At 58.0% G+C, this 12,688-nt stretch overlaps 1 protein-coding gene across 8 annotated transcripts in view; it reads left to right on the top strand.

Annotated features, from left to right (window-relative positions):
- The window catches only part of ZNF185 (zinc finger protein 185 with LIM domain), a 240,939-nt gene that overhangs the window by 209,438 nt on the left and 18,813 nt on the right, over positions 1-12,688 (top strand). For 3 of the 8 annotated variants that reach the window (XM_033413554.2, XM_033413551.2, XM_033413549.2), the window contains exons 2-11: positions 3,250-3,328; positions 3,515-3,638; positions 3,878-3,943; positions 6,128-6,166; positions 6,270-6,347; positions 6,866-6,931; positions 7,728-7,814; positions 8,537-8,620; positions 8,874-8,915; positions 10,243-10,326. In XM_033413554.2, the coding sequence (XP_033269445.2) occupies positions 3,295-3,328; positions 3,515-3,638; positions 3,878-3,943; positions 6,128-6,166; positions 6,270-6,347; positions 6,866-6,931; positions 7,728-7,814; positions 8,537-8,620; positions 8,874-8,915; positions 10,243-10,326 (704 nt within the window). In that variant the 5' untranslated portion in view covers positions 3,250-3,294. The remainder of the gene's footprint in view (positions 1-3,249; positions 3,329-3,514; positions 3,639-3,877; positions 3,944-6,127; positions 6,167-6,269; positions 6,348-6,865; positions 6,932-7,727; positions 7,815-8,536; positions 8,621-8,873; positions 8,916-10,242; positions 10,327-12,688) is intronic. The other 5 variants (XM_033413552.2, XM_033413550.2, XM_033413556.2 and 2 more) reach the window with 4 other exon arrangements.

A 12,688-nucleotide genomic window follows, 5' to 3' on the forward strand; every position in this document is an offset into this window, starting at 1 on the left:
CCCGCGTCCCCTGCATCAGCAGGCGGACCCTCAACCACTGCGCCACCAGGGAAGCCCTCCTGCCCCACTTTTGAAGGCCGCTGGAGATGGAACATTCCAGTGATGTAGCGTCCATCTTGCCTCTTTCTCCACCTTCTGCGTGGGGTGAGTGGGGAGGTGCAGAACAGTTTCTCTCTTCCCAGGTCTTCTTGAATTTTGCATCCTGCGTCTCAGGTGCAAGCCCTGGGCATAAGAGACCTTGGCACGTTGGACGTGGAGAGGGTAGAGTCCGGGGCTGCAGGGCGAGGGCTGCCCAGCTCAGAGAGGATGCTGGAGTCAGGAGCTCGGAGTTGGTAGTGAGGCTGAGAGTCCAGGCAGGCACCGTGTGCATGGCTGGCCTGAGTCCAAGAGTCTCCTCCCTGCCGCAGGTGTGAGCCAGCTGCTGGGACCATGTGCCGTGCTTTGCAGGAATCATACTGGTGGTGAGCTGCCTGGACCCCAGGATTTTGCTCCAAGGAGCACTCCGTGATGTCGTGTGTGGGGTCAGCAGGGCTACTGTGCAGCCACAGCTGGGGCCCAGATTCTAGCTGGGCCCGCCACCCTCTGAAAGTGTTGGAAGTGTGGCCTGGGGCCAGTTGCCCAACCTCCCCGATCCCAGTTTGCTCACAGTGAAGCAGGACGATGGTATACTTACTGCTGGCGGGTTGCCCTGGTGCCTGGACTAGATGCTGGGACCCCACATCCCAAGGCCCCATGGACGGGCAGGACCAAGGCTCCAGTCAGCCAGGCTGGAGGGGGTGGTGTGGGTCCTCGATGCTTGGTCAGTTCTCCCCAAGTGAGGGAGGGAGCAGAGACCCTCTGCACGTGCAAAGCGCCTTCATTCTCTGCTGCTGTGTCTCCTGTGTTTTTGAGCCTGCTCCCAAGGGTGCTTCTGCAAACTATTTTTGTATATGTCCTTTCAGTTGTTTCTTTTCCTGGGCATTTTTATGTAACTGTATTTTTAAGGAAATGGAAGCATCCCAGTAGTGGGATTGCCGGGTCGTATGGTAGTTCTATCTGTAGAATATCGCATATATCAATATCATTTGTGATGGGCACATATCATCTGCTTGAACAGTAGATCATAATATGTTTAAATACAACTGTTGGGAATTTAGATTATTGCCAAATTTTCACCATCATATTCTACACTGGAATGACACCCTCTTGTATACTGTGTTGTACTTATGCACTTGAATCCTTAGGAGAGGTTACTGTGAGGGGAACTGTTGGATCAATGAGCTTGCCCTCTCCAAAGCTTTTGACACACGTGGAGACCTGTCCTCCAGAAAGATGCCCTGACTGACCTGCCCGCCAGCAGTGTTTGAGAGCCGCCAGGAAATGCCCTCCTGAGTGGTCCACCCCCCATCCTCCAAAGCTGCTCGTGTCTGCAGTGAGGGTTTTCTGGTTGCCCACGGATTGGGCGGCTACTTTGCCCTGCTTTCTGAGAAGGGTCAGAGGAGGGGAATGGATGGTGGGTCTGAGAGGAGACCTGGCTCAAAGGAGCGGTGGCGCTATCGGATAAGTTAGGAGCACGGCCCCCGCCAGCCTCCAGCCCAGCGGCATAAGCAAAGGCGCGGGGACTGACTTCGCAGGGCCACGTTCCAGGGATGCTGAGGCATGTGGTCCGCTTGGAGCGCACTGTTGACATTGAGGTCTGCCCTGATTTTGGAAGTAAGTGGCTTATTTGCTTCTGATTTGACAGAAAATTTCTAGGCAACGTGGCCAACAGGCTTGTTGAGGGGAAACTGATGAGCTAAGGTCCAGAGGAGGTGAGGGACTCCCCCAAGACCACGCGGTCAGTCAGCAGCCTCAGGAGACGGAGGGGCCGAGATCTCAGGCGGCCCAGTGGGGCCGTTCCAGGGGCTGCTGGGATGGGGCAGCTGGGCAGTGTGGTCCGACGGTCACCTATGGAGTGAGCTCTGCTCAACAGAACTCTGACGTGGCAGCCTTGGTGCAGGGCTAGGCACGCGGGGCTCCCGTTCGCAGTGATGAGGTGCCGTTCCTGGCACTCAGAGGGCTCGGGCCTGCTGGGCTGCTCGTTCGGTGCAGTTTATGGGAAATCCAGCTCTTGCTGACGGGGCAAATTTGGTTTCCTCTTGGCCCTCTGCCCTGCCCGTTTTAGTATGCCCGTGACCTCCGTGAAAACATTCCCGGGACTCTGCCAGCTGGCAGCATGGCCCGGCTGCTCAGGGCCTGGCCCTGGAGGGGCCCAGAGGGTGGCAGGCCCCTAAGAGGGAGGTCGCTGTGCCTTAGGACTGTGTGGGCAGAGCCAGGGCCCCTGCTTCCTGTCACGCCCAGTCGCTTGAGGCCCAAGGGTCACTGCCTTGACTAAACCCGTGCTGGGCCAGTCCCATTCTGGAGAGCCGACTTCCTCACCCCAGCGCCTCCTGGAGCTGGAAGGTGTCGGGGACCATGACGGCCCCCCCTTCACGGGCCGCAGAAGGGCAGCGCCTGGCTCAAGGGCAGAGAGGAGACAATGGGGGAGGGCAGGGCGAAAAGACAGAGAGAGGAAGAGAAAGCAGAGCACAGGACGTTCCCTTCTTCCCCAACATGACCTCGTGCCCGAGGGTCACTAGGAGTTGGCAGTGGGGCCCCAGGCTTTCCCCACCGGAGATGGACCCAACCCCCGAACCACACGGGGCTGACACCTCCAGGCTGTGCTTGTGCTGATTAAGGACCCGCGAGGGTCTCTCCCAACAAGGATAGGTTGAGAGTCACAGCGATCTTTGCTGTCCTGGGGAGTGTTGGGCAGTTGCAAGAACAGTGGTGCCTTCTGTCCTCCCAGCAGTCCTGAAGGGTAGACACTGGGTCAGGCTGGAGAGGTCAGATGACCCGTTCAAGGTCTGTCAGATGACGACTAAGGAGTGAGAGAGACGGTCCCCCAAAGCGACCGTCCCCCAGCCTGTACCCTTCCTTCCCCCATCCCTCCTCCTGGGTCCACCAGTGTCGGCCACTGCTTCCACCCCTCCCCTACACTCGCTGGGCGGGAGTCTGGCCATCAGAGGTCTCTAAGAGAGTTGGTGGTCTGCCTGTCTCAGCCGTCTCTCCAACAGAGAGCCCCTGGCAGGCCATGCCATGCTTCCCAGTGTGCAGCCCAGCGGCGGCCTCTGCCCAGACTCCACCCAAAGGACAGTCTGCATGGTCTCAATTTGCCAAGGACCGTACGGTGACCCACGAGCCATTATAAATGCATGAAGTGACAAGCCATGTGCTTGCCTTTGCCCCCAGGAGCCCTGTTGAATCCACCGAGAAGGGACGTTCAGAGCAAACACCATGAGTATCTCAGCTCTCGGAGGAGGCAGCAAAGGTGAGGCCTGGGTGCCCTCTTGTCCTGGGCTTGGTACGTGGCTGCCTCCTTCCAGGCCTGCCCTGCAAGGCACAGCACTGCCTGGGCAGCCGAGTGACAGCAACGTACTGGGAGGGCTGGAAAGGAGGCCTCGGGGTCCTGGGGCTGGGCTCCACTTCTGATGCTGCCTGGCCTTGCCGCCACCAGGGAAGCCTCTCCCACCAGGCGAGGAGGAACGCAATAATGTCCTCAAGCAGATGAAGGTTCGGACCACGCTGAAGGGGGACAAGAGCTGGATCACCAAGCAGGATGAATCGGAGAGCCACACCCTGTAAGTCCAGGAGGCCAGGAGGGCCGGCAGCGACAGGCTGGGCGTGGGGTGGCACTCCATGGGCCACACTCAGTCTAAGTCACAGGGTGAGAAAGGCGCGGCTGCCAGGGCGTGCGTGGACACACACGCCTCTGCAGTGTGGACGCAGGCCAGGGAAGGAGAAGGTGAGACGGGAACGTGGGCCAAGTTCCTGGGGTACATGTAGTGGCCGCCCTCTTTTGTGTCCCCTCTTTCCTCAGCGAGCTGCCCTCGGGCCGGAGTCGTGCCATATCTTTTTCTTCAGCTGGGGAGGTCCCGAAGGCCAGGTAAGAAGTGGTGCCCAGGTGGCCGGTGGGTGGGCCCTGCGCTGCAGCCTTTGGCGGACGCTGAGTCATTTGAACTCCACAGGAAGGATGGCTTTTCCACTCTGCTCCTTCCTGGGAAAAGGAGTGCAGGAGTCACTGGGTCCAGGTCCATGGCTTCAGCTGTCAACTGGGATCAAAATTGTCACTGAGCATAATAATAAAGTCTTAGCTCCAAAATGCGAAGTTCTGCCAGAGCATATGGGATTATAAAAGCAAATGCGTATTCTGCATAATACACATTATCAGGCACAGGGCCTCTCACCGCTGTGGCCTCTCCCGTTGCGGAGCACAGGCTCCGGACGCGCAGGCTCAGCGGCCATGGCTCACGGGCCCAGCTGCTCCGCGGCATGTGGGATCTTCCCGGACCGGGGCACGAACCCGTGTCCCCTGCATCGGCAGGCGGACTCTCAACCACTGCGCCACCAGGGAAGCCCAGGCACATTTTTAAAAAGGCAATACCCACAGGTCTGGACAACTTCAGTTTTATGCAAATTCTGCAAGCTCTAAGACGTGCTTACTTGTCACTTTTTTGTTGTATCAGCACAGCGTCCCAAGTGCCAGGGGAGACTCACACACTTGCCCCAACTGTCTCCCAAGTTCAGGATGACATATCTTGACAGCTGGCCGAGGGGAACCAGCTCTTCTCTCTGTTTCAAGGACTTTTGCATAATGGCATCCAGGGAGGCTCTGAAGGGTGGGCACATCCTGCCCGTATGGGGAGGAACTACTCCTGAGAAGTGCGGGGTTAGGGTTAGGGGGACCCCTCAATTCAGGCTTGATCCTTGCTTCAAAGAGCCAGCAGTTAGCAGTTGAGTGCAGGGCCAGTGCCTTCCTGGGGTGGTGGTACAGGCAGTGGCAGCAGCTGGAAGGCAGGCGTCCAAGTTCACTGCTAGCCACAGGGGCTCCCTCCGGCAACTATGCGCTTGCCCGTAATCTCTCAATGACTCAGCACCTGTTACCTGTGTAACAGGTAACTGTGTTGGGCACAGAGTACACAACCCTCTCCTCAGGGAACTGACATCCTCACCAGGAACACGGGCACGTCCTGAGTAGAGAGATGAGCGTGAAAGAGAGAATTGCGGACTGTGATAGCGGCAGTTGGCCAGAGCCTGAGCACAGTTCAAAGATAATCCATTCGTTGGAGAGTATGTTTACTTTGGGGGTGCAGTTCTCAGCCTGGGCTTTGGTTTGGGAGTATATTTGGAAAACACGTGGGATGAGTGACCTTTCTTTCTCGGGTTCCACTCCAAGCGTTCCTGTAACTTGGTCACCTCCAGGAGGCCATGCCCTGTTAGGGACAGGGTCCATGGGGATGGAGAACACTGGGGCTCTGCACTGCCCTCCCAGCTGCTCCAGCCCCAAGCTCCCCTATTCCTGGACAGAAGAGCCATCTGCCGAGTCTTTGTCTCCTGCCTCTGATCCCAGAACTCACAGCCCTGCTTCCCCAGCACTACCAGCTCTTGCCTGCCCACACCCCTCACCCGAGTCCTCTGAGCCCCCGCCCAGGCGGAAGGTGCCCAGCACATGGAGTCTAATGTTTTCCAGGCACTGACCAAGCCCTGGCCGTGCCTTCCGGTCCTAAACTTCCATCAAGACTTGTGACGTGGGCATCGCACGGGCTGGGGGAGGGGGGCTCAAGCGGAGCGGGAAGGAAAGGGCGGCTGGCTCCTGCCTGGGCTCTGCCCCTTGGGCCCTCATGAGTCTTCCTGGAGGGGGCTGGGCAGAGTAGGGGGTCAGATCAGGTTGGGGGCTCTGCCTGACGTCGCCTCAGCCCCAGACCTCTGAGCACAGAGCCTCCAGCCTGAGCTGGGTCAGCTCTGAGAGGGGAGGTGAGGAGGGCTGTCAGAACAGGGAGAAACCGGACTTTGGAGGGGACACCTCTGTATAAATGCCCTTCCGGGGCACCTGCTGTGAGCCAGGGTCCAGAAGAATCGGCCTGGGGTACCTTTCTTGGGGGGCATGAGGGAGACAGGCAGAGCAGGACAGGTAGCCCAGCTAGGGGTGCAGGCGTGGCTGGATTTCTTGCGAAGCAGCTGGCCACTGTCGCTCCCCTCGTTCTGCCTGCACTGGGACACCCAGCAGCCAACCCACTTTGCCGTCACTGGGCAGCCTGGCTTCACACCATCCCTTCTTCTCCCTTGGCAGGCCCCCGAGCGCGAGGGCTCCCACCGGCTATATCATCCGGTAGGTGACCACAGGACCCTGCCCACCTCCCCATGCCCGCCCGCACTGCCCCCAGCTTCTCCAGGGGCGCTCACGGTGCTGCTTCTCCCGGGCTCTCTTTCAGGGGAGTGTTCACCAAGCCTGTAGACAGCTCGTCTCAGCCCCAGCAGCACTTACCCAAGGCCAACGGAGCTCCAAAACGGTGTGTTCACAGGGTGCTGGCCAGTTGGCCCGTGAGAGGTGTGAGGGCCCAGGCCACGCTCAGGCCAGAGAGAGTCCTCTGCCTGTCACTGAGGGGGTGGGGTGGTGGGTGGCAGGTGTCTTCCTGTGTAAGGCAAGGCCCTGGACCACTACCAGTGCCCTTGTCCTTGAGACAAGGTCACTGAGACAGAGGCACCGGGAGGAGGCTGGGTGGGAGCCCTGACTCGCTGATACCTGCCCTGAGCTGTGTGCTTTAGGCCACCTTCTTCCCGACGGGCTGAGCTGGCACCGGGCTGAACCTGGGCTTCATCAGAAAAGCAGGACCAAGGTGGCTGAGTCTGTCTGTGGCAAGAGGGCTGCCCTGCACAGCTGTTCTGGGTATCTGGCAGGGCTGAGAGCAGAGAGGAAAGGGCGCCAGCACCCCCTGTCCACCTGCCACATGCCCGCTGGGCCACGTAGGCAAATCTGGAAGCAAGAGGGCCCTGCGGGTGGACTCACAGAAATTCCTTGCCTCTGCAGCGCTGCCGGAACTCCCCGCCCCTCCTCCTCTGGCTACAGGATGACCACAGAGGATTACAAGAAGCTGTGAGTATGCAATCACAGACTCAGCTTGGTTCCCTCCTCCAAGGACGAGCCCGAACCCTGGGCGCGCTGAGGGCAGCTGGCTGCTTGCCTCTGGGCACAGCCAGGTCTGAGCACAGCCCAGGAGCACAAGTCCTGTCGACCTGACATCCCTGCCAGCTGCCACTGTGGCCTGGAACCCACCAGAGGTTGACAAGCTCCAGAAAATTGGACAGTGTGCACATTGTACTTCTGATCTGAAGCAAAGCAGGGGCTGTAGGAAGCTTGTAGAAGGAGCTAGTGGGTCTGGAGAAAGTGTCATGGGTCATGGCCCTAGCTGTTTCCTGGGCTGGGCTGAACTGGGCTGGCACCTGGTGAACCCAAGCATGCTGATGGCCCTGGCAGCCAGTCACCTATGGGCACTTGGTGCCTAACTCTGGCCTGCTTCTTGGGTATAAATCTTTGGGATTCCCTCTGGAGCTCCCCTTGTGGCCCCCGTCCAAGCCCCTCTCCTGTGTGCCCAGGGCCCGCATTCCCAGGGCCCCACGTCTTTATATTGTTTGTCCCTTGTCACCATCATCCAGTGACACAGAGCAGCCAGGGAATCTTTCTGGAGAACGGATGAGGCTTGAACTGGGTCCTGGGGTACAGCAAGGGTTGGAACAGGGACAGATAGCAAGTGTAGCTTTCGAAGAGAAAGAAGCGGCGCGAGCAGAGTCCAGGGGCAGCCAAGCCGCTGAGGGTGGCGGCCTGTGACAGGGAGCAGGGGCAGACGTAGGGGGAGGAGGGGCCATAACTGCCAGCTTCTTCACCCCCGCAGGGCACCCTACAACGTCAGGCGCAGCTCAGCGTCAGGGGCTGCTGAGGACGAGGAGGTGCCCTTCTCTTCTGATGAGCAGAAACGGAGGTAACGGTGCCTGCTGGGTGTCCCGTGGGCCGGGCGGGGCTCAAGTCTCTGAAGCCTGGTGCACCACATGCGGAGCATCGGTGCTGGTCTGTTGGCTGAAGGGTCGCTGCCAGCACAGGTGGCACTCCTGGAACCCCAGAACTACCCACTCAGTGCTGGGCCAGCCCAGGGGACCCTCTTATGAACCTTCTAAGAGGGCAGAACCTAGGTAATGAGGAATTTCTATAGTTTGTTAAAAAGGTTCCTGAGCAAATTGGACCAAAATAGGCAGTGCGTGGTGCCCTGGTAGAAGCCTCCTGTATGTGCCTGGGGGCAGGGCCAGGCTCCAGAGGTGCCCACGCCCCTTGTCCCAAAGTGAGGGTTGGATGCTTGGACAGCAGCTCGGCTCCGAGCTCAGCCTGCCCTCACTCCCAACATCTGCTGGCCCCTCCGTGACTTAGGAAACACACCAAAGCCCCCCACGCTGAAGGCCCAGCAGACAGGCAGTCCTAAGGGCAGAGTCAACAGTAGCAGGGGTCCCCAGGCCTCGGAGGTACCGGGGAAGAGCCGAGAGCTCCAGAGCCAGGCTGCCGGGCATCGACGGCCCACTCTGCCGCCCTCTAGGTGTGGGGTCTCGGGCAGCTCCCTAAAGCTCCCCCTGCCTCCCGAGTAGCTGCCTGGCTAGGCTGGCAGAGCAAGCCCCTCCTCATGCCATCAGATGCCCCCTCCCTGTGCCACCCCAGGTCAGAGGCTGCCAGCAGTGTGGTGAGGAAGACAGCTCCTCGGGAGCATTCCTACGTCCTGTCGGCGGCCAAGAAGAGTGCCAGGTGAGCTGTGGCTCAGCTACCAACCCGCTCCCTGCTCCGGGCCACTTCCCTTCCCTTCAGGGCTCTGGTCTTCCTCTGGCTGGTGACGGGCGGGTTGAGAGGGCCCTCCTAACCAGACCTTCTGGGACTCTCAGATCTACTTTCTGGAAACCTGAGAGGTCTGGCTGCCGCCATCAGGGTAGGCAAGGTGCTGGGAGTGATGTCACCTGGCTGTGGGTTCTGCCCAACTTGTCACCTCTCTGCCTTCTTCCAGCAGCCTCGCCCAGGAGACCCAGGCCCCGTTCATCGCAAAGAGGTAAGTGTCGGCAAAGGGAAGGTCTTCCATTGGCAGGGGTGGAGTGTGGGGAGAGCAGGCGCAGGGTGGGATGCGGTCACTGTCCCTGAGTAGAGGGAGCTGTGAGGGGCTGGTGGCTTCTGTTTGGAAGCCAAGGAAGCACGTGGGTGGCAGCCAACGCTGCGCAGGCAGGAGCTTGGCTGAGAGAACCCGGCCCCCGACCCAAGATGGAGCTTTAGGTGTTTCCAAGGCCTCTGGGGTTCTGCAGCAAAAGTAGCTACTGGGCTGCAGAAAAGTTGTCCCTTTGCCCTGTTGCCCACCCTACCAGGGGTGGGCCGGACAGTGCCTTGGTGGGACGGATCATTGGGCTGGAGTCCAGAGGCTTGTCATTGGGGGCGCCTGCCTGACCAGGCCCTCGGAAGTGACCATGACACTGGAGATGGACCCTAAAGGGTGAACAGGGTTCAATGGGCCATGATCGGGATATCAAGACACTCCAGCTGAATGAGGGAGGGATGGTACCATCCGTTGACAGGACATCTTCTGGGAAAGGGGAGTATTTGGGGAGGAGAGGGAAGAAACTTCTGGCCAGTTGAAATTTAGGGGTATTCTACTGGGTAGAGAGGGAAGATATCCATGACGAGCTGAGGATTGAAAAACAAGGAGGACTCGGCATACCAGGTGTTCCAGGCAGAGAGTGGTGGCAGCATGACGGGAGTGACAGATAATGCTGTCCTCCTCCTGGCTGCATGAGGTTCCTGGGACTGTGATATCAGAGTACCACAAACCGGCACTTTGTGGGAACTGGCACAAGGTCCAGGAACAGATTGTCTCCCAGTTCTGGAGGCTACAAGTCCGAGATCAATGTGTGGGCAGGCTTGGTTCCTTCTGGGAGCTGTGAGGGAGAAGCCATCTCAGGCCTCTCTCTCGGCATCTGCTGTTGCCGGCAGTCCTTGACTTGTAGACACATCACTCCTATCTCTGCCCCCATCGTCACATGACCTTCTTTTCTCTGTGTGTCTGTGTCCAAATTTCCCTCTTATAAGGACAACAGTCACGGATTTAGGGCTCACCCTACCCCAGTGTGACCTCATTGTAACTTGATGACAAATTGATTGCAAAGACTCTATTTCCAAATAAGATCACATTCCCAGGTTCCAGAAAGACATGAATTCTGGTGGGATGCTATTCAACCCAGTGTTCTGCCCTTATCCCAAGCTGGAGTTGCTAAGCCATAAACACCACTGAAAGAAAGCATGTCGCTCAGGGTCTGCAAGCTCCGGGGCAGCTTCGCAGGCCAAGAGTGCCCTGAGGATAGCGGTGCATCTGTTTCTCTTCTTGCCCAAAGGATTGAGGTGGTGGATGAGGACGGGCCTTCCAAGAAAAGCCAGGACCCACCTGCTCTGGCGCGATCCCCTCCCGGCTCGAGCAGGTAATCAATTGCTCATCTCCGCCCAGGGCTGGTGACTGCCAGGTCATCTCCCTACAGGACCTCAGGGTCAGTGTCCCTGTATGCCCAGTGACAGGATGGGGCCCAGAAACCAGTAAGGGCCTCTCTGGCTGGATGTCCTGGGGTTGAAAGGCGCAAAACAGCCTGGTCTCCTGGGAGACAGTGCTTCGGTCTTGTCTGTTTCGTGCTTATCTGTGTCAACTTAACCCTTCCACCACTGAGTCCAGTGGCATCCCGAGGAAAAGTACCAGCTGTGGGATGTGAGGGGGTCTGTGGCCAGGGCACTAGCCCTGCTGTTCTCAGGTGGGTGCCAAGAACTGGCTCTGGCCTCTGAGGCCATCAGGTGGGAGGGTCTGGCAGCGGGGTGACAGGGCAGGGACAGGCTGAGCGTGGGTAATCTCACTCCACGTGGGGCTCTGATTTGCCCTGATTTCTGAGCCCCAGAGTCTCCGGGCAGATAATGGCTCTCTCTTGTCTGCAGGCCAAAGGCAATCAATACCTCCTTGTACTTTGAGCTGAATCATGCTAAGTCCTGCCGACAGTGCCACTGCCTCTGGGGCCGTTACAGGTCTTGGAATTGCCACTGCATGTCCCACACGCCCCTCCCCGACTCAAGCCCCACAACCATTTGTATGTGACCTCGGTCCTCGGGGCCGCCTCTTCTGTGCCGGGAGGGAGACAGGACACCCTAAGAACTTTTGAACAAGTAGGAAAATTTGAGAGCTCTTCGCGAGGTAGCATTGATGGGACGTGGTGATTGATGGAACATGGGGGCTTAGTTTGCCAGAGCTGCTGTAACAAAGTACCACAAACTGGGTGACTCAAGTAACCCAGTTATTGTCTCCCAGTTATGGAGGCTGCAAGTCCAAGGTCAAGGTGTCGTCAGGGTTTCTCCTTAAGACCTCTCTCCTTGGCGTGTAGACGCCTGTCTTCTCCCTGCGCCTCTTACAAGGTCTTCCTCTGTGTGTCTGTGCTCTGACCTCCTCTTCTTATGAGGATATTAGTCGTATTAGATTAGGGGCCACCCTACTCAAGTATGACGTCATCTTTATTATATCTGCAACGACCTTATTCCAAATAAGCTCACGTTCTGAGGCACTGGGGATTAGGACTTAAATATACAAATTTTGGAGGGGACACGATTCAGCAAAAACAATGCACATCTCTGAATTCTCCTTAATTTCTCTTTTGAATAAAAGAAAGCGATTAATGTTGGTTTCAGATGCCTTCTGAAAGAACACAGGAGGAGGAAGTAGGTTGTGCTATATTCTCATTTGAGAGGCATTTTAACATTTATTCCAGAATATTCCTTTGGATGTTCACTACCCGTCACCTGCTGTCATAGCAAGATGGCTGTCTGTCCTGCTCAGGCTGCCATAACGAAGTCCCCCAAACTGGTGGCTCAGACAGTGGAAATGTATTGTCTCACAGTTCTGGAGGCCGGTTTATGGCAAAGTAGGAAAGGAGAGTTTCACAGCCTGGTCCCCAGGCCCCTCCACAAGCGTGTCCCTGCCCCATCCCCCTTGGCTTGGGTCTGAAGGTCAGCTTCTCAGCCACCTAGGAGGGGCTCCCCTGTCTAGGCACCAAACCCTTCAGGGACTTCAGACGGGAGCAGAAGGAGTGCCGCACAAGGATGCCCTGTCTTCCTCCGGACCCCTGACCTGCCTGGGTGCCTCAAAGGCTTCTCAGCACCAAGTGTACAAATCTGAGCTCCTGTCTCCACCATCAGCCCCCTCCCCTCCCCCCTCCACCACTCACCTGTGGCAATGGCCCTCCCTCCAGGCACCATGGGGCTGGTTTCTTGGGTTCAGCTCATTTCCCCACCTTCCAAACTGAGCTCACTCAGATACCTTCTGTCAGCGAAACTGGCCTGTGTGAGAGCCCCAGGCCTGGCTGCTGCCCCATCACAGCGCCGCTCAGGCTTTCGTGGCTCTCTGCCCCACCTGATCAAGGTGGGGCCTGGAGGCTGGGCCCCAACATGCTGCCTGGCAGAGGGGCTGGGGAGCAGTGAGTAAGAGCACAGCTTCTGGCACAAGGCAAAACCCTGGCATTGCCCTGTACTGGCTGTGTGACCTTGAGTAAGTCACTTTACCTCTCTGTGCCCCAGTGTCCTCATGTGTGAAATAGGGAGCAGTGATACGTACCTCCAGAGGCCGTCCCAAATCCCATATGAGATAGTACACATAAAGCCCTTTGCACATTGCCTGGGTGCTGGTGTGGTTGGGCGCTTCCTGATTTGCTGGGCCCTTCAACAAATGGAGAGACCAACATCGGCACCTGCTGGTCTCAGAGGGAAATGCCGCTGTGGGTGCCTGAGAAGGAGCTACTGCCTCTGTATGAATTT

This window comes from Orcinus orca, chromosome X (assembly GCF_937001465.1).
Source record: "Orcinus orca chromosome X, mOrcOrc1.1, whole genome shotgun sequence".
In the NCBI taxonomy this organism is placed as follows: domain Eukaryota; kingdom Metazoa; phylum Chordata; class Mammalia; order Artiodactyla; family Delphinidae; genus Orcinus; species Orcinus orca.